The following is a 27,438-nucleotide window of genomic DNA, read 5'->3' as shown; positions in this document are numbered from 1 at the left end:
AGATGATCAGCCATGATCATATTGAATGGCGGTGCGGGCTCAAAGGGCCGAATGGCCTTCTCCTGTACCTATTTTTCCATGTTTCTATATAAAACACCTGATCAGATTATTGGCGCAGATAAGCAAATAGCTTCAGAAGTTACCTCATAACATGGACGAGTAATTGGAGGTAGAAAAATTTGAGATGAGAAGAGTATAATCTGCTGTGCTGGGGCCTTGGCTTTTCACCATTTAAAACGTAGCAATGCAAGGAAATGGCGCAGGAGTGGGCTACCTGGCCCTTCAAACCTGCTGCACCAGTCATCAAGACCATGGCTGATCAGCCTCAGTGCATTACCCCACATCGTTTAGTTCCTTTAAAATCCAGACAATTACCATTTTTTGTTTTGAATGAGTGTGTCGATAATTTGCACAGCCCTCAGGCGTAGGGGAATTCACTGGATTCGTCATTTGAAGCATGAGGACATTTCACCTGATCCCAATCGAACATGGCCCATCTCTTATTGTCAGACTCTACCTCTGGCATTAGACTACTCAGCCAGAGCAAACAACTTTCCCTGCAATTTTCTGCGTTAGCCCCAAAGAATATTGTATGTTTCAATGCGATCACCCTGTTCTAAACCCTTAGAGAAAAGTGGCAAAGTCTAGTCAGTGACACTTCAAAAGAACCAGCTACCCCAGAAAACAGTTTAGCCAATCTGTACAGCACTCCCTTTTGGCATCGGTATACTATTGTGCAAACTGCATGCAATATGGCAAGCTGCATATCCAAATATGAAAATGGCACCGTGAGAATATACAGTAGGTTGTGTGGAGCGGGCTGGGAAGCTGCAAAGGCACATGGGCAGGCTAGGCGAGAGGGGAAATATAAAGGCAGATGGTTTTCAGTGTGGCGATGCTTGGCAAGATGATTTTATATAAACAGCCAACATTTACTTAAGTGGCAAGAGAATGAATTGTGAGGTAAGCAGAAAGAAATTTTGATGACCGCGAAGAAAACAAAATGTATTAAAAAGCAGCAAAACAATCACAAGATTAAAGAGAATGCACTAAACTAGTTTGGTTTTGGGCACTGCACCTGTAAGAAAACAATGACTTAGGGGAAGATTGTGGGTGAAATGGGTGTGGAAATCCTTCACATATCAGGGTTTAAAAGAAACTCTGCTAATCAAAACGTCAAGACTTAAATCAACAGATTTTCAGGCAGGCAAGGGTGTAACAAAACTCAAACAAAGGTGTGCAAAGGGATTACATAAATGCACATTAGCAAGGGACTAAATGGCTTCGGAAATCCCTTGTTACTTACTAACAGACGGTGTTACTCAGATCAGGAAAAACATCAGAAACAGACAGGAACATTAAAAGGAGATAAACCTAGAAAGCTATCAATATTTTCATTCAAATAAAAAAGTGCTCATCTTTCATTAACACTTAGTTTGATTGCACAATAGAGAAAAGAAAATTACTCTCCAACTCTGGAAATTGTGCAGAAATGGTGGATTTTGCTGGCTTTAACTTGCACTAAACATTATTCCCTTATCATGTATCTATACACCGTAAATGGCTTGATTGTAATCATGGATTGCCTCTGCTGACTGGTTAGCACTCAACAAAAGCTTTTCACTGTACCACGGTACATGTGACAATAAACTAAACTAAACTGAACAAATCTGTGAGACAATTATTCTGCCAGGTACAGCTACGTCCAGGATTTTTTTATTTTTACTATTTGCAAGCAAGCGATTTGCTCTTTAATAAAGTTGTAATGAAAGTATATCTACAATAATGTAGAAACAAGGAACTTCTGAAGAAGAGCCCCGATCCGAAACGTCACCTATCCATGTTCTCCAGAGACGCTGTCTGACAGCTAAATTACTCTAGCACTGTGTTCCTTTTTAAAATATCTACAATAACATTTTCTACATTTAGCACCTGAGTTCTCAACTGGAAAGCCACAAAGCATTTTTCTGACAAATGTAGTACAACAAAAATCTAAAAGTTAACCATAAGTAGAATTAAATTGGCCCACCACCGACCACATCATCCCAACTCCTCCCGTTTGCTTTCCGCAGAGACCGCTCCCTCCGTAACTCCCTGGTAAATTCGTCCCTTCCCACCCAAACCACCCCCTCTCCTAGCACTTTCCCTTGCAACCACAGGAAATGATACACTTGTCGCTTTACCTCCCCCCTTGACTCCATTCAAGGACCCAAATGTCTTTCCAGGTGCGGCAGAGGTTCACCTGCACCTCCTCCAACCTCAGCTATTGCATCCGCGCCTCTAGGTGTCAGCTGCTCAACATCGGTGAGACCAAGCATAGGCTTGCCGATCACTTCGCCCAACACCTCCGCTCGGTTCGCATTAACCTACCTGATCTCCCAGTGGCTCAGCACTTCAACTCCCCCTCCCATTCCGAATCCAACCTTTCTGTCCTCGGCCTCCTCCATGGCCAGAGTGAGGACCACTGTAAATTGGAGGAGCAGCACCTCATATTTCGCTTGGGCAGTTTACACCCCAGCGGTATGAGCAATGACTTTTCTAATTTCAGGTAGTCCCTGCTTTCTCCTCCCCTTCTCAGCTCTCCCACAGCCCACTGCCTCCGCCTCTTCCTTTCTTCTTCCCACCCCGCCCCCCCCCCCACCCTCACATCAGTCTGAAGAAGGGACTCGACCCGAAACGTTACCCATTTCCTTCGCTCCATAGATGCTGCCTCACCCGCTGAGGTTCTCGCAGCATTTTTGTCTACATTAAATTGTAAATGTATCCCGATCTAAAGTGAAAAACGTATATATATAACACCGAGGCACTTACACAGCCAGCATCCATTAAGAAGGCGCCATCCCTATTTAGCTTCTCTACCGATAGTTGAAGAATTGGTGGCTGAGGTATAGTTTTGTCATTGATGTTAATGGATCCCTGCAAAAGAAAAAAAAATGCATTCAATAATGGCTCTTCAAGATACTTAATACGGTGCTTCAAAGGAATTAGTGCAAAAGGCACCAGCCTACCTCATCTGACAGATTATCAATCCTGTACAGACTTGGATGAATCATGAGGATGAGGTAAGACACAGGCTGGTATTTCAGTTCACACATGGCAAACACACGGTCATCCAGCCTTGTACTGGTTCCAGTTCTGAAAGCTTTCTGCAATAAAGACAGCAACGTTATTAACCACTGCAATCACAGGTCACCACTGTAAACACATGTGAAAGTACAAATTGATAAGCAGCGTGACAACACCCTCGAGTAAAATTAGTTTCAATGTCTTTGGAGTGTGGAAGAAATCAGAGCACCAGGAAAAAACCCACGTGGTCCCGGGGAGAACTCCGTACAGACAGCACCCAGAGTCAGGATCGAACCAGGGTCTCCGGTGCTGTAAGGCAGCAACTCTACCCCCTGCACAACCATGCCGCCCCTAAATGCGTGTTATCAGATTTGATATCAAGCAAAACAAAGCTTTACACTGTAACTCTTTACAATAATAAACCTAAACCAAACCATAAATGTTTTAATAGCCGTTTGCTCATGTCCAAGCACCAAATTTAGAGACATGTTTAGACTTGTACCAAATCAGATAGTTGAAGAGAAGAGCAAGGAAGGAACTAAAGATGCTGACAAAATGATTTCTCAAACTCCCCAGGAGGGGGATGGGTTTTTAAACTGGACACCGGAGCATACCTCAACCCCCCCCCAATTACGACATTCTTGAGGTTGGCGCCATTTGCAAAACTAGAACATTTTTTCATAACAAACTAAGCTAACCATACAGTATAAACAGAACAAACTCTTCGCATATACGTCAGGTTTTAGATAAGATTTGCATCCAGCATAAAAATGTTGTTTTAAAAGGTTTTGATATCTTATGAAGGGAGAGATGAGTAACTGGAAGAAAAAGATATCCCGTACCTGTTTCAGTAGAGCTAGCACATAGAGAGGAAACAGTCGCAGTGACAAGGGGGCAATCACACCGGGCTGCTGTTGCTGCTGCTGGCTTAAAACTGCAGTGCGGAAAGTGGAGAGTGAATCTATCACAGCATTGACCAAAGCATCTCGGGCATCACTCAAACTCGATGAAATAGATCGGTCAACAGCTAGAGAAAGAGGCAGAATAGGATCATGTTCAAAACTGAAATCTTGTTTCCTCCTGCAAAAATTACACACACATGTTCTAGTTTCTTTTGTAAATAAAATATGAGTGTTCAAAAATTAAATTGCACTTGCTGGGGTTTCCACAATGAAGATGCCATTATTTATAACTAATTTCTCTTCACGTGAAAAGGTGGCTCCAAAAGGCATTTCTAAGTTACTGCTTTTCAGACTTTGGTTTGGCTGCATTGGAGTATTGTGTGCAGTTGTGGTTTCCCCATTACATGAAGCTTTGGAAAGGTGCACAAGGTTTCCTAGAATACAACCTGCATTAGGGGGTATTAGCTATCAGGAGAGGTTGGACAAACCTGGACTGTTTTCTCTGGGGCATCAGAGACCTGATTAGAAGCATATAAAATTATGAGGCATGAAAGGATGAGAGGATGGAAATGAACAAATTCATTATAAAGTACCACTGAACCATTAAAATGTCAAAGACTGGAGGACATAACTTTAAGGTGATGTAGGGCAAAGTTGGAAGGAGATGTAAAGGGCAAGTTGCTTTTCCACACATTGGCGAGTGCCTGGAAGGTGCTGCCAGTGGGGGAGGGGGCAGGGCAGCGATAGTTAATGTTGCGATGGAACCAATTTGCCTGCCTACATGTCAGAGAAATGCTCTGTAAGTATGTGGCTACCACAATGAGAAACAAGGAGGAAAATTTAACAAACATCCGTGGACATGCATTTTGTTTTAATCTCATTGATATATTCAGAAAAAGATAAAGTTATCTGTTACAAACTGTCCAAATGGGAGAATCTACATTCACTCGCACAATGAAAACAAAAAAGGGAAGCATTTCAAACAGAACTGAGTTTGCACACTTACCCATGCTGGCGAGCAGGCAGGTAACAGACTGAACATCAGCTCCTGCGTACACATCCGCTAGTGAACTCACAACTGGCAGACACAAGGTATGAACCCGAATCCGACGCTCACCTGTAACGTGACAAGGCTCAGATTTACATTTTGATGCAATTTGAGTTGGTTACAACATAGCAGCATGTTAAAGTAAATCAAGAACGAGATTGGAACAGTAATCTCTCCCCATCAAGCTGAGATACCCGTTATTCCTCGAATTCTGCTTCAGCAAGGAACCGTAGTGAGGTGTGTTGATAGATTCTTGGCTAATACAGATATCAGGGGTTATGGGGAGAAAGCAGGAGTGGAGTTGAGAGGGAAAGATAGATCAGCCTTGATTGAATGACGGAATAGACTTGAATGGCCAATTTTGCTCCTATAACCTAGGAAATAGGTGCGAGTCCAGGTGGGACACAGGGAAGGGAGGAGGTGGGGAGGTACTTAATGGGCCATATGGCCCAATTCTGCTCCTAAACTTAAGAACTTATAATGCTGTATGACACAAATGTACGCAAAAGCAGCTACTCAAAACAAAACATAAAATCCTAGCCATGAGATTTGGGGGCAATGAGAAAGAGGGGGGGGGGGGGGGGAAGAGGGGGGAGGGGGAGAGAGAGAGAGGGGAGAAATATTTGGGAAAATGAAGCTCGAGGGGAGAATAGAAACGTAGAACGTTTTATTTGGTTAACGTTCCAGGTGAATGACCCCTTGATCATGCTGAATTGCGTACAGTTTTGCTCTCCAAATCTGAGAAAATACATTCTTGCCATAGAGAGAGTACAGAGAAGGTTCACCAGACTGATTCCTGGGATGTCAGGACTTTCATATGAAGAAAGACTGGATAGACTCGGCTTGTACTCGCTAGAATTTAGAAGATTGAGGGGGGATCTTATAGAAACTTACAAAATTCTTAAGGGGTTGGACAGGCTAGATGCAGGAAGATTGTTCCCGATGTTGGGGAAGTCCAGGACAAGGGGTCACAGTTTAAGGATAAAGGGGAAATCCTTTAGGACCGAGATGAGAAAAACATTTTTTACACAGAGAGTGGTGAATCTCTGGAACTCTCTGCCACAGAAGGTAGTTGAGGCCAGTTCATTGGCTATATTTAAAAGGGAGTTAGATGTGGCCCTTGTGGATAAAGGGATCAGGGGGTATAGAGAGAAGGCAGGTACAGGATACTGAGTTGGATGATCAGCCATGATCATATTGAATGGCGGTGCAGGCTCGAAGGGCCGAATGGCCTACTCCTGCGCCTATTTTCTATGTTTCTATGAAGATAGACACAAAATGCTGGAGTAGCTCAGTGGGTCAGGCAAAATCTCTGGAGAAAAAGAATAGGTGACATTTTGGGTCAGACCCCCCTTCAGTCTGAAGAAGGGTTCCGGCCCGAAATATCGCCGTTTCGTTTTCTCCAGAGATGCTGCCTAACCCACTAGTGTCTATCTTAAGTATAAAGCAGCAACTGCAGTTCCTTCCTATACATGTTGATCGTGCTGGCAGAGGGTGCCCAGCCTGCATTTTCTGGCACCTACAGCGTTTTATATTTTTTTGTGAAGAGGAGATTGTTCTACTTATGTGAGGGTATTCGCACCACAATCACAAGACAATTATGAAAAAAGCCCCAACTGGTTTCTGGAGTAGAAACTCCATCGATCACCAGTTCATACTTCCATGTTATCTCACTTTCTCATCCACACTCTGCACACTAGGGATTTTTTTTTTTATATAAAGAAGCCAATTAACCTACAAACCCGGAGTTCATTGGGGTGTGGAAGAAAACCACAGCACCCGTAGAAAATCCATACGGTCATAGGGAGAACGTGCACATTTCTCCACAGTTTGTTTCCACGGTGATTCTCAACTAGTGAACACAGCAATAAATCAAGTTAAGATTCCAACAAGTGTGGGATTCTCCACATTCCCACACGGGCGGCACAGTGGTGGAGGTAGAGTTGCTGCCTTGCAGTGCCAGGGACCCAGGATCAAACCTCACTACAGGCACTCTCTGTATGGAGCTTGCATGTTCTCCCTGTGACCTTGTGGGCTTTCTCTGGGTGCTTGGGCTTCCTCCCACTTTTCAAAGACCTACAGGTTTGTAGGTTAAATAGCTTTTGCCTCTAACATATAGAATAATAAACTGGGATAACATAGAGCTGGTGTAAACAGGTGATCATTCATCAGCATGGACCGAAGGGCCTGTTTCCATGCCGTATCTCCAAGCTAAAATTTATAGCCAGTACTTTTGTCTGTCCACACCTTTACTTGAAGTATACAAAAGGGCAGCTTGAAATGAGACAAGCTGAACATCCACCAGATTCTCCTCTATTGACATCTGTACTGCAAACCCAGCATCAGGATTTATGTTGGGCAGGGATAGCAAGTCTGTAGAACGCACAAAGAAGTTTCCATGGAAAGTATGAATAGCAAGGCCTGAGGGGAACAAGAACAAAGGTTATTATTTCATTTTCAAAAAGACAACATTGATGTACTTATTGTACTGTTATTAAAGTATTAAGCTCAAGAACCAGAGAACATAGGTTTATGGTGAGAGGTGAAAGATTTAATAGGAACATAAGGGGCAATTTATTCCACACAATGCATGATGGGTGTATGGAATGAGCTGAAAGAGGTAGTTGTACCAGGTACTATCACAACATTGAAAAGACATTTGGACAGGCACATGGATAGAATGGGATTAGAGGGATATAGGCCAAATGCAGGCAGGTGGGACTAGTGTAGATTGGGCAACTACGTCGGTGTGGGCAAGTTGGGCCAAAGGGCCTGTTTCTGTGCTGTATGACTCTCTGACTATGTTCTTCAGGCACATTCCATACCAAAGAGTGTTCAAAAGTGGAAGAACTCCCAACTCTTTCAAAGTAACATTAAACCATCATCCTGTGATATCCAGCATGTAAACGTGATCAGTGACTTGCCTTTTGTGCAGCGTATCCTCATGACTGCTTCAAAGCCGATCTTTCTAATCAAGTAGCGCTTTAAGTCCTTTTGAAATTTCTCCACCTGGACAAGATTGTGTTTGTGATGATAGGATGGGTAATAGTAAATGCAACCAGCCGAGAACTTTGAAATACAAGCTGAAAAATAGTAGCAAAAATTGTCAAATTTAGAAAGGACTATCAAAACAAGAGCACATAAATTACTTATTTTTCCTACAAGTAACTTGCACTTATGTGGCGTTTTAAACAGAGTAAAATACTTTCTAATGCTTCATAGATCAAAGTCAGCAAATACCACATGACCAAACATATTGAGATGGACAGCATTGATATAGATTTTAAATGAATGTTTTAAGAGAAAACTACCCATTTTAAAAAGGAAATTCTGCAGCCTTGACGCAAGGCCTCTCAAGCTATAGCTGACTTTGCTAGGTGAAGTGAAGTGATGCATGCACAAGAGGCTAAAGTCAAAGAATGGAAGCATTTCTTGCAGGGTTGAAAGAATAGAAGGAAGAAAGGGATAAGCAGGTTTGAACACTAGGGAAGAAAATGTTAAAGCTGGCCAGTAAACATTGGTCGGATTGGGGAACAAGGAAGGAGAAAATGGAGTCAAGAATTTTGGAAGAAGGGTCTCTACCTAAAATGTCACCCATTCCTTCTATCCAGAGGTACTGCCTGTCCCACTGTCCCAGCATTTTGTGTCGATCAAGAATTTTGGATACCATCAAGATTGATGGCGGTATGAAGTAAGTGGCCAGGAAACGCAGCAGAAATTACCAAAAACATTTGTTGATGGCTTTTGTTAGCAATAAGCAAAAGTAATGGTTGTCAGAAATGTTTTTTGTTTTTTTTTGTTTTAATTTTTTTTACACATTTTGAAATAGGCAATTTTTGAAATGAAGGGGAAATCAGAAGCTCAGTCAAGGATAACAAAAGATTGCAGAGGATGGGAAGGTGTCCAGAGTGAAACATGTTGATATAAAGAGGAGACACAAGGAACTAGAGATGCTGGAATCTTGTGTAGAACATGAAATCTTGGAGTAACTCAACAGGTCGGGCAGCATCTTTGGAGAAAATGGATAGGTGACGTTTTGGGTCGAGACCGTCTTCCAACTCAATGTTTGTGTTAATATGTTAACATAACATGTTTATATAATACCGAAGACATTAGCACAAGAACAGCAATTAGGGTCTAACTTTCTGTGATGTGAACACTAGACTTACTTACCCAGAGAGGCCAAGTCCGTATATTGGCCATTCAACATAAAGAGGTCTACTGCAATCTGTTGCCCTGAACAATCCAGGGCAAGTTTCTTGTAGAAATCAATCGCTGGAGAAAGGTGCTGGACATCCTTAGAGAATATTTAACAAAATACATTTTAGAAAGCATATTTTAAAGACATCTAGTTAAGAAATTTAGAATTCAACCTCAATTCAAAAACAGCTGACATTGGGGGGAAAAAAACACATCTGTATGTGTGCACTTGCACCATATTTACAAAAAAAAGACATGAAAATTCCAAAGCATTTGAACATGATCCGTGAGAAAAATTAGGGAAAAGAGTTTATTTCTAGGCTTGGATAGAAATATACATGTTTTTCATTTTAAAAATATTCATACATCATTTTAGTTTAACAATAATCAACTAATAACAAAAGTAATTAATATGTAAAAAATATAACGTTAGTCTTTTGAGGGATAAACGCCACCGTCTGATGAAATGATGGGAGGAAGAGTAGCAATCTACCTTTATGTTAGACCTTTGATTGGGGTCTTCCCTTGACTTTAGTGCCCCTACACCTAATGATGGTAACTGTGTTTGGAAGACTGAGGCCCGGCCGCCTGTTGGGGACATCAACTTGTACGCAGCCTGCAGCGCAGGACCCAGGGCACTTTGAGTCTCCAATGTATTGGTAAACATTTGTGGCAAGTTTCTTAACAAGTCTTGGATCAACTGGAATGACAGAAAAATGTAACAACCGATTTAGACGAGAGTTTATATGTTAAACAATTGAAGCAATCCTGGTAGTCTTCAATCTCTTTGATAATAAGCGTTCCATCATTGTTTACATTTGACAAATGATTACGCGAAAACTACTTATTCATTGCTCAGCATTTATCACCTACATCCTAGAAATGGATGAAAAAAATCCAGTTTAAGCGTATGAGAGGATTTCGGCAGCAGAGTGGCGCAGCGGTAAATCTGCTGCCCTACAGCGTCAGACACCCAGGTTTGAACCCGACGACAGGTGCTGTCTGTATGGACTTTGTACGTTCTCCCTGTGACCGTGTGGGTTGTCTCCAGGTTTCCTCCCACACTCCAAAGACGTACGGGTTTGTAGGTTGATCGACCGTTAAAAATTGTGAATTGTCCCTAGTGTTTTAGTGCTAGTTTGCAGGGTGATCGCTGGTTGGTGCGGACTCGGTAAGCCGAAGGGCTTGTTTCCGTACTGTATCACTAAAGTCTAAAAGGCAAAAAAAGCACACTGCATTAAAAATTGAAATAGTGCTTAGATGTTGCTTAAATGTTGTTATCAAAGTGATATGTTCAATCCAAATTAATAAAAAATCCAATTTATCCAATGCAGTGTCCACACTTGCACTCCCCAAGGACATACTCTATTAATGGTTAGGTGCGGCAGTGTACTGGAGTTGAGCAATCACAGCTCCATGAGTTGACAGTACAGAGCATGGGAACATTTCTATTGCTGGACCAGCAAGAACTACCTTTCAATGACTGAGTCATTTGCCACGATGCTTGAAAATTGGGATGATAAAAAACTCCTATGAATGACCGATCTTCCTGGAAGAGATGTTGGAAATCGGAAACAAATACAAATACATAAAATGCTGGGGAAAACTCAGCAAGTCAGACAGCATCCCTGGAAACAGAAACACGAGTTGGCCAAGACCTGAATGTCAACTGGTTTCTCTTTCCACACTTGCTGCCGAATCTGCTGATAAACACCAGCATTTTCTGCTTTTATTTTTAGATTTCCAACATCAGCTTTTGGATTTTCATTTGCTACGAGATCATTTTAATTTAAATATTTTTCGGCAATATGTATGTTAACTCAAAGCCACAGAACTTAAATGGATAGTTTACTGCCTTAACCTTGTCCATCCTTCAAAAAAAAGCATGGATTAGTTCCTACTAATCATTTTAAAGATTCCACTGACAATGTAGTTCTCCAAATCTTTTCTGATCAGATTAAACAGCCATCTCTTATCCGTCCACTGCAACTGATCAGGATAAAGAAACCAAGAGCACCAGTGCATGTGGCAGGCACAGGCAGCCTCCAGAAATGCATGTGACACCTATTCAATCGATGCCAATTGTGGAGGATTTCATACAGCCAGGTGTAGTTAGTCCAATGTTGTATTCCATATTTAATAATCACCAACTTCTTCAAACAGTAGTTCCTCTTTTACTAATAGTACTTCGATTGGTCAATAGTTCCATGATATTGTGCAGAAACCGTGATTGACAATTTTGATATTATCTTAGCTTTCTTAATTTTTTTATAATTCCATTACATATTTCTATAATTGAATTTTATTCAATATGAATGTATTTCATAATATTTACCTCTTTACTTTCATTCAGATTCACCAACAAGTTGTCTGGTGTTGGTATAAAGACATCTGCAAAAGGCAAACAATATTTCTGATTATTAATAAAGAATCTTCAGCTTCAATCAAATGTTTTTCAATATGACACGTCTAAATATGCCTAGTTGATCTATCCCATTCATTAATATGGTTCATACTCAATGGATGGAAGTTTCCACTAACTTGTTGACAAAGCTACCTGTATCATTACAAGAACACAAGATATGCTGCTCATAACCTAGACCAACTAAACATTGGGCATGACAGAAACATGGAAATGCTAGCATTTGCACTGGCATGGGTTTCAACAATCAGATGTGATGAGAGTCAGAAACAGCTGATCAGAACAAGCAACAAACCTCAGACATATGTGTTCTCAATCAGCCTTCAAACCATAAATGTAGGTCATTTTTCACAAACAAAATCTATTTTAACATGGAGGCACAAGAAAATGCAGATGCTGCAATCCTGAGCAATAAATGCTAGAGGAGCTCAGCAGATTAGACAGCACCTGGAGAGGCGATGTTTTGCATCAGAACCTTTTTCAGACATGGTGAATCAATTACGATTGAACTCATTATTCCGTTCTGCACACATTGCTATATTTGGGTCTTCACTGTGTGTGAGGTTGATAATGGGCTGCTAGAAGCTTGATCAAAGCTTTTGAGAAATGCAAGATGGAAATCCAGACATTTTGCTAATTCGAGGATTTAGGAGTAAAGCCAGCTGAGGATACAGCTGCGAGTCTTAAGGAATGGATAGAGTCTGAAAATTTGAGAATTGCATTGAATGGCTGAGGCTTACAAGGATGAGGTTTGTTAGAATTTCTGCTTTTTAAAATTAGGCTACAAGACAATGGTACATTGAAAATGGTTAACAAGGGGAAGCTTTTTGGTAGAAGGGATTTGGTACGAGATAGTAGATCGAGTTTGGAGACTGGAAGCCTGGCTACAAAAAGCATCGTCAGGAGGGAACTGGAGACGAGGGTGATTGAAGTCCATCCATTCAAGTTCAAACACTAGCAGAGCTGGAAACTGTCAAGTTCAGTCAGAGGCAATGACAAGAGGACAAAGAGTTTTTGACACAAGTAGAGAAGTTTCCAAACATGTGAAAGAAAATACCGATTCAACCAAGAACGGAAGTAATGCCCCTTGATTGCAATCACATTTGAATGCAATTGTTCAAGATTTGAGTATCTTTGCAGTGGTAAAATTACCATTTGTATTTCCATGCAGTTACTGTGAATTAATCCAAATGATGTTTATTTCACATGCAAATACACATTATACAAAATATGTGAGATTACACAAGAAGTTGTTACAGGCCATGCAGTAAAAAAGACAACTGTTCAAAATGTACCTTCTATATCAGAGACCACCATCATTTGAGGCTGTGACAGGCCTTCTTGCAGATTGTAGAAATGAATGGTGCTATCAAATGTAATAAAACCTATCCTTGTACGAGAATCACCAGGTAATCTGAAATTTAAAAACAAAGCCATGTCACTCAGGATCTGAAACATTCGATTTCTCTTTCCACAGAGTGGCCTGTCAAGCTGAGTATTTCCAGCATTTTATTTATTTTTATACAAGAATCCTGAACAACCAGTCTGATATTTATTTTTACCAAAATATCCAAACTGCCAATTTATGCAATCTAGAATGTGCTTCAGTTCCAAAGATTAGAAATCACAAATGGAGACGAGTGCACCCATTATGAAACCTAACATATTTGACAGTAATCAGACATCGAGTGATTGTAACCTGCAACATTTTCTCGCAAGACAGCCACATCAAGTAACTGCACACAATAGGTATCAGTATAATATACTTTCTATGACTCCCAGCTATTATATATCTTTTCTTGTTATAAACTCAAGCAGGGATTACTAGTAGACATGCAAAAGGGAATTTAATGAGCCCAATTCCATACAACCTGGCAGTCAAGGTCTAACCACCTCTCAAGGAATTGCATTCCCTTCAAGGAAGAAGCCATGGGATGCAATGAGGGATTGAGCACTAATGTGAATGATTGAAAGTGGTAACTGAAGATATTATCACATCATCAATTTGCATCTAAGATTTGGAGTATTTGCCAGAAGACTGCATATAGTGACAATTCTGTAGCCAGTTAGAAGGGAGTCAACTGGGCAATTCATTTGCCATCAGGTTTGGTAGCCACATGCTTGCTGTATGTGACTGAGAATGATTTACTACACAATTTCGTATGTAACTTCTCTTCATTCAATTTTTCTGTAGTAACTTCCAAGCTTTAAATTTGAAATGCTAGTTTTAATTTCCCCTCCGTTCATTTAGGTTCCGTTTCTTGGCTTTGCTGTACTGTGGACTGCTTGCTACGGGTTATGTGTCCGCGCCACCTCCAATAGTATGACTTTAAACAATAAATGATACTTCTGCAAACATGGATCCATCTCTCTCTCTGATAAGTTGCTCTTATCACATCCTCTCAGATGTGCTAATAGCAACTTTTGCTTCCAACTCAAAGTTTTTGTGCCATGAAGTAAACTGAATATCATTCCCAATCTTTTAGTTCATAACACATCGATATACAGTATGTAATTATAGACACCATAAACATACAAATATCAATTATTCCAACAGCAAGGCAGTTTCTCCTTTCAAATAACTTAATAAAAGCAGCAATGAGGGGGAGTAAGGTGATAATCTTACGTGTCCAAATTATCCAACAATAATTGGCAGACAGTATTTAAATATCCAGACTCTATCGCATTATGGGACACGTCCAAGATGTAAAGGTATACTGCAGGTTGTGGTGGTCGCAGCTAAAATAAATAGAAATAGATAGATTAGAAAAAAATTATCAAAAAATGAAACCGGTTCACAGACCTATAAATAAACCATGCCATTGGAAACAAAAATTACCAATAGTTTGTTTTCCTTAAAGTCACTAGCGTAACAGATTGTATAAAGACAAACTCAATTAAAAAAAAAAAATAATGCCAACATTTATTTCTCAAACGACATAACAAAATTAAATTCCCCATGTCCCAATACTGGCTCGCACGCTTACAGCAGGTAGTGTTACTCAAGAGAGTAAACCAGAGTTAATGTCATGAAACCACCTCTGTTTCTGTCCTAACTATTGTGAACAGGTCTGTTAAAAATCTGTACTATGAGCTGGGGCAGGGAAGGGAAGGCATGGACAAAGTATTATTTATTGCTATTATAGCTATATTACAATTGCATGGAATTCAACACGGCTTCCTTATGAAATCATTAATCAGTTGCATTGCATCAAAATGCATTTGAAATTATTACAGGTGTGCACAATACTCTTCTCACAATCTGCACTGGTTAGCTGCACAAGGTGGGGGTAGAAAGGAGGAGGATGGGAATTTGAGCAGGCACATGGTCAGAAATTGAAAATCAGTTTGGGGATTGATGTGGAGAAGGCTCTAAATGAACCAAGGTGCCAAAGACACGCTCAACATCAGTAGATGTTGGAGCTGGGTCATGAAAAAGAACAGGGAATGGAAGCATCTAAGGATTTTGGTAAGTGTTTTAACTAAATCTACTTGCTTCCCAGTGTGGGACCACAAAGACTTCTCAGAAACCTTTACGAGCACACTACTAGTATAGCATAACCCAAGTCTCGCTGTAATGTTCCAAAACGAGGGTTGTCCCGCTGTGCAAATAATGCTGGGGTTATGATGGTGAACCTCAACAGGAAGTGCTCATCCAATATTCCCAATTGGTACAATTTGATCCAGAAAGTTACAAATTCTGTTTATTCAAAAATAAGAATAATTTTCAGTCATATAATAGCAGCATTACAGAATAAAATTGTATAAACCATATGTTTCATCAGCAAAATGGGCTGGACTAACATCACCAGAAAAACTGTGAGGAGATGACAGTGATGCAATTTATTGCCCCGAATGAGTGTATTACTTGAAAAAAAATAAAAACCACACTACTTACCATGTACTCTGAAGGAGCAATAAACTCTATGGTTGCACTTTGAACTTCAGGTCGTTTATGTGGCTCTCCATATGATCGCGTCACAGGGTTATACATGAATTCTTCAGGAACTAAGCATCAGGGGAACACATTTTAAAAATTATTTTACAGCAAGAAAGTACAAAATATCCTTCAAACTTACATTTTTGCAATTTGTGCCCAACTATGGAAAGACATTACTGGTAAAATTTTTGAAGATTTTCCCTTAGACTGTAGATCGTACATCATGTTCTTAGATCAAATTATTTGTAAATAAATAAACCTGCACCCTGCCCTAGCACAGCCTCAGAAGTCCATCGCCAATGTGCGGCAACCATTCATTTTCACAATAGCCTTTGTGCGCTCATCATTTTATTTCTGAATGAAATTGAAAAATCATACAAAAATAATTTAATTTAGGACTTTAGGAAAAACTGTTCAGAGAAACCCCCAACTCCCAGCACATCCAGGCTCATCCCAAATTTGCATCTTTCTTCAATTGATGTCCCTAACCTCAAGTTTATTTACTCCACAAGTTCCAACTCCTCCCCCCTCGTTTCCTCCACTGCTGATCATCCAACATCCCTTGCAGATTTGTTAATTAAGATTCTTATTCCATTTCGGCACCCCTCTTCAAATTTGCTACCTAAAAAAAATCTCAACTGACCCTTTTCTTTGAAAACTAGTACTCCTCACTTCCTTTCTAGATTCCCTGAACATATTATTGACTCCAAATTGTCCTGGAATTCCAATCATCAATCCTGGGACTCCGGGAATTTTTTTTTAACATATTGTCGTTTTAGCTTTTAAATGTCTCCATGTCCCTGCTCACTTCTATCTTCATTCATACTGCTGCATGATATCCTTTTCCAATTCTGGACTCTTGCACTTCCTCACTATTAATAATGCAGCTGTTAGCAGCTACGCCTTCAAAGTTAAAGGCCCCAGTTTCTGTATTTGCTCCATTTGTCTAAGACAATCCTTAAAACATAGCTATTATGTGGCAGGAGTTAAATTTTGTTCGATAATATGAGACACACTCAAGGACATGCTAATACGTGACAAACGTAAATTGGAACAAAAGATTTCATAAGGAAGTCTTTCTCCACTGAGAAATTTGGCATTATTGTGGCCCCTAAACACAAAAATCCAAGTACGTAGCTTTTTTCATGCATGTGTACAAAGCTGCTTTCAAATATAGCAGATTTTCAGTATTTTAAAGTGCCTGCAAAAATTAAAAAGACACCCAACTGCTGAGATCAGGCTATTAATACTCCAGTCCTCCAACACAAAGCGGAGGATGAAAGGACTGAGAATTTGTTAAACCAAGACTATATTAATTTATTGAAAATGTCTAAAAAAATGCCAAGACCACCTGCAGGAGTGTCTACAATACAAGTACCTCAACCAGTGCCAAAACCAATTAATTTGCTACGTTAGTTCTTCATTGCTGAACATAACTGTGCTCAGACAGAGGAGCCCACTATTAATGTAATCCTTTCAGACAGCATTCTTGAAATACAAATTCCCTCATCTCTCCACAAATGTTATTTCCATTGTCCACACACCCTCCTTCTCTGCTCCACAATTGTTGACTGTATTTTAAGCAGACTCGGTGGTACAATGCTAAAATCCTTCTAACAATTTAGCCAAACCTCCCTTCAACTAGCCAGTTGTATCTGAAGACCATGTGACAGCTGTGTTGACGTATTTTCCTCTTCTCTATGCTATAAATCACCAATACATTTCAAACTTTTTTTTCAAAATTCCTTTAACATTATTTGAGGTTTATGTAACTTTGCTGAGCCTACCATCATTAACTCGATAGCACAAGTTACATTTCCATCTTCTTTGGTCCAGAAAGTTAACAAAAGGATTTATGTAGGTTCGGCAAGAACGACATCTCACAATGGTGCTCGATGTAACCACGGGCAATTGCTGCAACAATAAAGCATAACAATAAGGAACGAAAGATGTGGGCATGGGAAAGATAAATTGTACAAATGAAATCATTTCCACCAAGGGAAAGATTGTCTGCTTGTGCATGAAGAAGTGCCCCAACTCACCCTGCACATCACCCATCCTTTTTATCCAAAGATGCTGCCTGACCTGCTGAGTTAATCCAGCACCTTGTGTCTATCCACACTTATAAAAATTTAACATTAGACCCGACCAGCATAGTCAACCATCAAGCATGGGCAAGAGTACTCTACCTCACTGCCTTTACTTTTTTTAAATTTTTAAATTTTTAAATTTTTATTTTTTAAATTATTTTTATTAGAAGTACGGTAAATTACAATAATACACAACACATATCTTAATACATTTTTTGTACCGCTTCATTTTTTTGAGCTTTAAGAAAAAGATAGAAGTAAGGAAAGTAAAGAAAGTGCGCAAGAGTCGTGAAGTGCAAGAGAGTGTTGGGAAAAGAAAGCCCCTTAGAAAAGAAGTTAGAGAAGGAAGTAAAGTAAGAAAGTAGACCCTAGAAAAGAAAGAAAAAGAAAGTAGGAACAATCGCTCTATTATAACATTAAACTCCGCAGAAAGGGGACTACCAACCAAGTCTGTTTTTGTTGTTTTACCTCCCATTGCCAGGTCCTGATACCATTTATTTATTTATTTATTTATTTTTTAGATTACTATTGCACCTCATGCTTGTAATAGGTCCAGAAACGTAGACCACGTCTTTTGGAATTGGTCTGCTTTACCTGCTAAGAGGAATCTCATCTCTTCCAGATGTAATGTTTCAAACATATTTGATATCCATATTTTTATTGTTGGTGTGGGCGCATTTTTCCAGAATTTAAGTATGATCTTTTTTCCCATTATTAGCCCGTAATTGAATAAATTCTTCTGATACACGTTTAATTCAGGGATACCTTCCGATATTCCAAAAATGATCCATTCTGGTTTTGGTACCAGTTTTATTTTGATTAATTTTGAAAAAATATCAGATATTTCATACCAGAATTTTTGGATTTTTGTACAAAAAACAAAAGAATGCGCTATGGTAGCTTCTTGACACAGACATTTATCACAGATTGGTGAAACATTAGGAAAGATTTTATTTAATTTAGTTTTTGAATAATATAGTCTATGTAATGTTTTGAATTGGATGAGCGTATGTCGTACGTTGATCGAACATTTATGCACCTGTAGTAAATGATTATCCCAGCTCTCTTTTGAAATTTTTATAGCTAATTCTTGTTCCCAGTCTCTTCTAATTCCATCTGTTGTGGGTATTTCTATGTTTAAAATGATATTATATAAGTACGATATTAGATTAGCTGATTCCGCCTTTGTCTTCATTGCTTCATCCAGTAAGTCGGAAGGCATATTATGAGTCTTTTGTGTATTTTTTCAGATAATCACTGCCTTTACCAAGTGCTATTAACGTGACCAAGCTATGACTTGCCATCAAGAAACCTGATTAATAAAAAAAAAATTTTAATCAATTTTCCAAAATAGACTATATCACTAGTTTCTTCTTACCGATAGATCTCTGAATGGATGTAGCTGTAATCCTAGAGGAAGCTTAGCTTTGCTCAATAAAGACTGAGTTTGAGGGATGTTGGTCAATGTGCATCTGAACACTCTGAAATAGAGAGAAAATAAATCAGTTGAGCAGAACTATTCTGTAGTGAAATTATCAATTACCTAAGAATTATACAATGTATTGAAAACTCCAAGCTTACTCGGGATTGCAGTTCAGTTTCTGTAGATCCCTGTGCAGGTTTGGTAGAGGGGCTTTCACTGGTGTTGTAGGCAGAATATTTCTTTCTTGCAGGAGATTCAGAGGACATACTCCTTCTGATTGGTGGTCCTGCTGCAGACTCAGCCCGCCAATGCCAGCCATTATTTGATTAAAATTCGGACCCTTAAAGAAATAGGATTTGGCATGAGGAAAACATAGACCAGCAATGAACACAAACTCATTCATTATTTTGAAGCAGACTTCCCAGCCAACAATTCAAATAGTCAAAGGTCACTAAAATTGTTTTGGTGTATATTGTTTTGCATTACCCTAAATCTTGAAGTTTCTTTGTGATACACTCAAAAATGCATTTCATTCAACCGAGCAATCAAAACACTGAATAAATTCACCAATAACAAAAAATAATTCTCCAACCACAAAGAGATCAAGAACTTCAACTTAATGGAATCACTGAAGCCCGATGGTCTTAAAGAAAAAGTGATACTTAAGTTGCAAGAGCACAAATGAAAGTTGTGGTAAAAAGGGGCATGAAAACAGGATTATATATATTTCAATAAGCATTATCTGCAGATAACCTTCAATAATTCTGGGCTTGTTTTAAACAAAAATCAATTGTGGCAGCAAATGGAGATGGCTTCAATGGGAATAGATATAAACTTCCTTTCTATTAGATTTCTGTCGTAATGTAAAGACGGATCAATACCGCTGACTGAGCATAGGCAAATACGAGACAAATCGTTTATCCGGATTTACTCCAAAATGTTGTGAAGAGAACAAAACTGGCAAAGATTCAACATTCACGACATCCGGTTGGAGGGTACCAAGCTCGAGTGGATGTAACAACTATACAGTTCTCCCACCAGTACAAATAAGGAGCTACTTATAAAGTGTGAATGCAAGTAGATTTCAAAGAAACGACATAACACAAGTGTACTGCTTGCTCATAGCAGAAGAATGTAAATTTCCTAATAAGGATAATCTGCATCTTAATTTTGTTTCCTTTCATGAACATTTCTCTTCACATTGCACACCAAGTAAGACCATGAGCAAAACAAAGACAGTGCTGGAGAAACTCAGTGGGTCAGGCAACATCTCTGGCGAACATGGATAGGCGTTGCTTTGGGTAAGGACACTTTTCCAGATTGATTGTGGTGGGGGAAGGGGGTCTGAGGGGAATAAAGCTGGAAGAGGTGGGGGCTGAATAAAATCTGGCAAGTGATCGGCGGAGATAGATGAGGGTGCTTTTGACTGGCAGATGGTTGGACAAAGGCCAACAGTGAAAGCACAAATTGCGAGAAAAGGATAAGAGGCTGAATTGTGAATCGGAGTAAAGAATATTGGTGATGTTGGTGGAAGGGGATAGAGGCGGGAGGGAGAAACGGGTCGCCTTTCCATGTTCTCCATATATGCTGCCTGACCCACCGAGTTACTCCAGCACCATGTCTTTTTTGTAAATCAGTATCTGCAGTTCCTCGTTTATAAGATCATAAGCAAATTGCTCACAGATCTTTATTGTTACTCAAAAGGAGGGAATAAAGATTTTTCCAATAATCCTCCTTCCAGCTTTGTTCCACTTAGTTTAGTTTAGAGATACAGCATGGAAACAGGCCCTTTGGCCCACCGGGTCCGCGCCGATGAGCGATCCCCGTACACTAGCACTATCCTACAAACTAGGATAATTTACAATTTTTACCAAAGCCAATTAACCTATACGACTTGAGTGTGGGAGGAAACCGGAGCACCTGGAGAAAACCCACGCAGTCGCAGGAAGAACATACAAACTCCATACAGACAATACCCAAAGTCAGGATTGAACCAGTCTGGCACGGTAAGGCAGCAACTCTACCGGTGCCTGCCACTTTAACTCGAGTTTCCACTAGGATCACATATTTCCAGCAGGAATTTGTGCCCCACCAGCCCATGATCTCGCAACACCATTCAAGAGGAAGTACTAGTTCCTCCAAGTATGGGGATGCAAACCTACTCCGATGTTCACTAACTCTCATTTCTCATTAGCTAAAAGGCAAAATGTAGTTGACTATCTGCACCTAAGTACCTGAGGATATTGTTGTGAACCTGCTGCATCTGGCACCTGACTGCCAGGAATTCCAGGGCCAGCTAAGTTTTGGTATCCTGGTGGCAAGGAGGGATAAGGGTGGCCGAGTGTTCCTCTGGCCTGAATACCTTGTTGAAGTGGCTGCACTGTAGGGAAACACAAACATCGTCAGGTAGTTAAATTGCACATAAAAATACAGCAGAGAACCGCACAGTTATACAGCATGTCAGTATATGACATAACATGTCACCACCCCGATAACAGATTAAAGTCCGCATACAATAGAGCACAGTTCAGAGAAAAATCTGTTTCATATTTGCAGATTTGATCTTCCATTGATTAATTTAAGTGTAGAGACTTGTTTACTAATTACACAATTGACAGGTTTATTTGATAATCAGCTCCTGTTCTCTTTACAAAGCAACAGCACAAACATACTGCGATTAATTTCACTTACTAATTTTACCACCTCCTTCCAAAGAATCATAGTTGTCATGAGATTCTGATTGATCGCCAGATGATCCAGAAACGAATCCTACAAGATACAGGATAATTGCATCAAAATTAAAAGCACACTTTATTACACTGCGATCGCTATTTAAAAAATATTTGTATCTTTTATTTTAGGCGGACCATTTCGATGCCGTTCGACTACTCTCTCGGAGGCCACGACCTGTTGGTCTGGCAAAACGGATAATCTAGAAAGGCTCTGGAACCAAGGGTGCCGGAAAATGGTGGGTGACAGTGAACCGGTACTGTTCCTTGGAAGCATTACCTTCAGAGTCCCTGGAAATGTTCTGCGTTGGCGGTGCATCATGATTAGTGTTCACCATAGGTTGAGACGGTCTGATCAAAGGAGGACCTCCACTTGGAGGGGGACCCAGGGGTGTCCTGACTTGTTGATACATCTGGTGTGGTGGTTGGCTGACCGGTGGATGAACTGATCCTGCAGACAATAAAATAACGTCAACTTTGGTCACACATACCAGCAATTATACTCCATTTAACAAAGCGAGTCATTCCATCAAATACTGTGGACCTATATCAGAATCCTGAGGAAGACAGTGAAGAAACCTCAGTGCAAGCTTCCATACAATACATTATTATCTGTACATTTTCTCTATGGGTTAGCCTAAGCGGTAAGAAAAATGCCTCCAACTCATTATGAAGCAACCGTGACATCAAATTCAACAAAATGTGTCCTGTCTTGCCATGAGAAACCAAGGGGTTTATCAAAATAAACCTGTAAAGCAGCTCAAAGGAATAAATTGTTCCTTTCAATTTCAAAACTTTTGAAATCGGGTGTGGCTGTCCACAAGACTTAGAAATGCACAGGGAAGTTGTAGCGGTTTCATCAAATCCGTATTAATCCACAAAGCTGTTGGAACTGTTAATTTTCAAATCATTGTTAAAGCTAAATCAATTTTTCAAAATGATAAAATGTAGAACTTTTCCTATGGAAAACACCATGGCAAAATAAAGGTCAAAACATCAAACAGAGTTTTGGAGAATGAAAGATGATCTCATTGCAGCGTTTCGCTGCACCCAGTACACATGACGACAAACTAAACTAATTTAATCTAATCTTGAAATGCACAAAATTGTTAAAAAGAACCAATGAGGTAGTTGCAGAGTTGACATTTCCCATGGCTGGAGTGACAAGAATCAATTGTTGTACAGGATAGAAATATTTCTTCACTTTTAAGATATTGGGCTTTGGCATTCTCTATCCAAAAGAATGCCTATTCAAGATTTGTATGTTAGGGGAATCAAATGGATTTTGAAGTTAATATAGGAAAATGAAGCTTCACTTGATTCAGGTTGTGACAAGTGCCCTGGCAAATGATATAACATTGGTTTGTATATATAGTGCAGTGGGGATAGGGTGCTAGAGTAATGTGGCAGGAAATAGAGAAAATCAATGACATTTTAGAGAAATAAGTAACATTAACCAGTGACAGGAAGAAACAGGGCATACTTACAGAAAAGTGCACCTGCAACAAGAATCAGTATTGAAAAGGCACTATCGAGGCTCTTTGTCCGACCATATACTACATTCACACCGATAAATTAAAGTCACAGTAGAAACCAGCTGGCGTGATCAATAGAGGCAAAGACTGGAATTAAATATTCTACAGCAACTAACATTTCCTAGGGATAGCAAACAAAAAGGCTGCTGGGTTAGCCCCATTAATTAGATTAGTTAGAAAATAAGAAATTACCTTGGCTCAGAAGGTCATGTTATGGAATCAGTTTGTGTGGAGGCAATAATTAAGAGTTGGTAAGAGTAATTTGTTGGCCACTTAATAGTAGCTACAGTATAAACCATTGTGGCTCAGCATAAACCATATAATAATGAAAGGCGCCACAATAATCGCGAGCAACTTTAATCTGGGTAAAATCAAATTGGTAGAGGTACACGAGATGGCGTATGCGTCATTTGGCAGTTTTCTTCTTTGGTCAGGAAACTGAGTAAAGAGGTGAAAAATAAACAGCTGGAGAATCTCAGCAGATCAGACAGCATCTGTGGAGGAAAATGGACAGACCACATTTCGCAGTACCCTTCATCAGACGAAGGGGATTGTCAAGTCAAGTCAAGTGAGTTTATTGTCATGTGTCCCTGTATAGGACAATGAAATTCTTGCTTTGCTTAAGCACACAGAAAATAGTAGGCATTTACTACAAAACAGATAAATGTGTCCATATACCATGATATAAATATATACACACATGAATAAATAAACTGATAAAGTGCAAATAGCAGAAAGTGGTTATTAATAATCAGAGTTTTGTCCGAGCCAGGTTTAATAGCCTGATGGCTGTGGGGAAGTAGCTATTCCTGAACCTGGTCGTCGCAGTCCTCAGGCTCCTGTACCTTCTACCTGAAGGTAGCAGGGAGATGAGTGTGTGGCCAGGATGGTGTGGGTCTTTGATGATACTGCCAGCCTTTTTGAGGCAGCGACTGCGATAAATCCCCTCGATGGAAGGAAGGTCAGAGCCGATGATGGACTGGGCAGTGTTTACTACTTTTTGTAGTCTTTTCCTCTCCAGGGCGCTCAAATTGCCGAACCAAGCCACGATGCAACCGGTCAGCATGCTCTCCACTGTGCACCTGTAGAAGTTAGAGAGAGTCTTCCTTGACAAACCAACTCTCCGTAATCTTCTCAGGAAGTAGAGGCGCTGATGAGCTTTTTTGATAATTGCGTTAGTGTTCTCGGACCAGGAAAGATCTTCAGAGATGTGCACGCCCCGAAATTTGAAGTTCTTGACCCTTTCAACCACCGACCCGTTGATATAAATGGGGCTGTGGGTCCCCCTCCTACTCCTTCCAAAGTCCACAATCAATTCCTTGGTTTTGTTGGTGTTGAGGGCCAGGTTATTGCGCTGGCACCATATGGACAGTTGCTCGATCTCCCTTCTATATTCTGACTCATCCCCATCAGTGATACGCCCTACAATAGTGGTGTCGTCAGCGAACTTGATGATCGAGTTCGCACTGTGGTTGGCTACGCAGTCATGGGTATAGAGTGAGTACAGCAGGGGGCTGAGCACGCAGCCTTGAGGTGCTCCCGTGCTGATTGTTATCGAGGCTGACACATTTCCACCAATACGAACAGACTGTGGTCTGTGGATGAGGAAGTCGAGGATCCAGTTGCAGAGGGATGCGCAGAGACCCAGTTCTGCGAGTTTGGTAACCAGTTTGGAGGGGATGATTGTGTTGAATGCCGAGCTGTAATCGATGAATAACAGCCTGACATGTGAGTTTTTGTTGTCCAAGTGGTCCAGTGCGGAGTGGAGGGCCAGCGAGATTGCATCCACCGTTGATCTGTTGTGGCGGTAAGCGAACTGCAGTGGGTCCAGGTTTTTGTCGAGGTAGGAGTTGATTTGCTCCATGATCAGCCTCTCAAAGCACTTCATCACCACCGGCGTTAGTGCCACTGGTCGATAGTCGTTGAGGCACGTCACCTTACTCTTCTTGGGCACCGGTATAATTGATGCCCTTTTAAAGCAGGTGGGGACCTCAGATCTCAGAAGTGAGAGGTTGAAAATGTCCGTAAAAACTCCCGCCAGTTGGTCCACACAGGTTTTTAGAACACGACCGGGTATACCATCAGGACCAGGTGCTTTTCGGGGGTTCACCCCTCTGAAGGATTTCCTGACGTCGGCCTCTGTGACTGAGACTGAAATGCCATCACAGCGAATGGGGGTTCGGGAAGGCACATCAGTATTCTCCCTGTCAAAGCGTGCGTAAAACGCATTGAGCTCGTCAGGGAGTGATGTTTCACCGACATTCGAGCTGCCTCCTGGTTTCACCTTGTAGGAGGTGATTGCATTCAGGCCCCGCCACAGCTGCCGAACATCTGTCTCATCCTCCAGTTTGGAGCAGAAGTCCCTTTTGGCCTTTTTGATGGCCTTACCAAGGTCATATCTGGACTTCATGTAGGCCACTGTATCATCGGACATGAATGCCCTGTGTCTGGACTTTAGAAGAGTGCGGATCTCAAAGTTCATCCAAGATTGGGAAACACTCGGAAGGTTTTTGTAGGGATGCAGTCCTCCACACATTTCTTTATGAAGTCTGTAACGACTGTGGCGTATTCGTTCAAGTCCGTTGCTGAGTCCTTGAACATTGCCCAGTCTACAGACTCCAAACAGTCCTGGAGTTGTTCTTCTGCCCCCCCCCCCGACCAGCTCTGTGCTGTCCTCACTTCTGGGGGTGCACTCTTCAATTGCTGCCTGTAGGCAGGAAGAAGCAGCACCGCGGTATGGTCGGACTTACCGAAGTGAGGGCGAGGGATAGAACGATAGGCATTCTTGATGGTTGTGTAGCAGTGGTCGAGGGTGTTAGGTCCTCTGGTGCAGCAGGAGACATGTTGGTGGAAGTTGGGGAGTGATTGATTGAACCCAAATGTCTGTCCTATTTCCCCACACAGATGCTGCCTGACCTGCTGTGTTCCTCTAGTAGTGATTTTTGCTCATTATAGTATCTGTAGTCTTGTTTCTCCATTGAGTGCAGAAGTCAGTACATCATGTTGGAACTACATAGAAACATAGAAATTAGGTGCAGGAGTAGGCCATTCGGCCCTTCGAGCCTGCACCGCCATTCAATATGATCATGGCTGATCATCCAACTCAGTATCCCGTACCTGCCTTCTCTCCATACCCTCTGATCCCCTTAGCCACAAGGGCCACATCTAACTCCCTCTTAAATATAGCTAATGAACTGGCCTCGACCACCCTCTGTGGCAGAGAGTTCCAGAGATTCACCACTCTCTGTGTGAAAAAAGTTCTTCTCATCTCGGTTTTAAAGGATTTCCCCCTTATCCTTAAGCTGTGACCCCTTGTCCTGGACTTCCCCAACATCGGGAGCAATCTTCCTGCATCTAGCCTGTCCAACCCCTTAAGAATTTTATAAGTTTCTATCTTCTTCTTCTTTTCGTGTCTTTGAAGCTGGTTGACTATATGACAGTTTCCCATTCCTTTACACAGTCCTTTGCGTTTTTGTTGAACACTGCAAGATCCTTTGAGCTGCACTGGTTGGGTAGTAGGGGGCAGGCAAGGCAGTGCTGCATTGTATGGTCCCCTTCTCCACATTCACAGGTGGTTTGGCCAGTTTCATAGCCCCATCTGGCCATGGCAGCTTTTGATCGCCCTGTTCCTGTTCTCAGGCGGTTGAGCGTCTTCCACTGGACCCATGGTGCTTCTGAGCCCGGAGGGAGGGCTTCAGAAGGAGGGATACCCATGTCGGTAGGAGGGGGGTCGTCCTCAAGCCTTTTTGTCCATAGTTGGAGTCTGGTTTCTTCCCGTGATGTTATTAGGGGCTGGACATGGCTGAGAAAGCTTCTCCTGGACTTCAGCCGTTGGGCCGGGGGTACACGTCCATAGAGGAGGTGGCGTTCATCACTGGTGGCCTTGGTCATCTCTACTCGGCTGGCGACTTCCCGTCTCACATCAGCAGGGGCAATGCCAGCGAGGACGTGCAGGTTGTTTATGTTGGTGGGCTTCAAGCAGCCAGTGATTGAGCGGCAGATGTTATTCAACGCTGGGTCTAATTTCTTGGCATGAGATGATCTCTCCCAAACAGGACACGCATACTCCGCAGAGGAGTAGCA

At 41.1% G+C, this 27,438-nt stretch overlaps 1 protein-coding gene across 1 annotated transcript in view; it reads right to left on the bottom strand.

Annotated features, from left to right (window-relative positions):
* sec24a (SEC24 homolog A, COPII coat complex component) overlaps positions 1 to 27,438 on the bottom strand; it is a 57,261-nt gene that overhangs the window by 7,768 nt on the left and 22,055 nt on the right. The window contains exons 3-20 of the mRNA XM_033029314.1: positions 22,101 to 22,271; positions 21,783 to 21,860; positions 21,326 to 21,471; positions 19,250 to 19,431; positions 19,047 to 19,149; positions 17,366 to 17,492; positions 15,537 to 15,646; positions 14,265 to 14,377; positions 12,934 to 13,052; positions 11,552 to 11,607; positions 9,710 to 9,916; positions 9,190 to 9,313; positions 7,941 to 8,099; positions 7,264 to 7,437; positions 4,975 to 5,085; positions 3,909 to 4,093; positions 3,009 to 3,146; positions 2,812 to 2,916 (exon numbers count right to left, since the gene is read on the bottom strand). Coding sequence (XP_032885205.1) covers positions 2,812 to 2,916; positions 3,009 to 3,146; positions 3,909 to 4,093; positions 4,975 to 5,085; positions 7,264 to 7,437; positions 7,941 to 8,099; positions 9,190 to 9,313; positions 9,710 to 9,916; positions 11,552 to 11,607; positions 12,934 to 13,052; positions 14,265 to 14,377; positions 15,537 to 15,646; positions 17,366 to 17,492; positions 19,047 to 19,149; positions 19,250 to 19,431; positions 21,326 to 21,471; positions 21,783 to 21,860; positions 22,101 to 22,271 — 2,408 coding nt within the window. The remainder of the gene's footprint in view (positions 1 to 2,811; positions 2,917 to 3,008; positions 3,147 to 3,908; positions 4,094 to 4,974; positions 5,086 to 7,263; positions 7,438 to 7,940; positions 8,100 to 9,189; positions 9,314 to 9,709; positions 9,917 to 11,551; positions 11,608 to 12,933; positions 13,053 to 14,264; positions 14,378 to 15,536; positions 15,647 to 17,365; positions 17,493 to 19,046; positions 19,150 to 19,249; positions 19,432 to 21,325; positions 21,472 to 21,782; positions 21,861 to 22,100; positions 22,272 to 27,438) is intronic.

This window comes from Amblyraja radiata, chromosome 11 (genome assembly GCF_010909765.2).
Source record: "Amblyraja radiata isolate CabotCenter1 chromosome 11, sAmbRad1.1.pri, whole genome shotgun sequence".
Taxonomy (NCBI): domain Eukaryota; kingdom Metazoa; phylum Chordata; class Chondrichthyes; order Rajiformes; family Rajidae; genus Amblyraja; species Amblyraja radiata.
The sequence above is the reverse complement of the archived record's forward strand: the minus strand, read 5'-3'. Positions and strand labels throughout refer to the sequence as shown.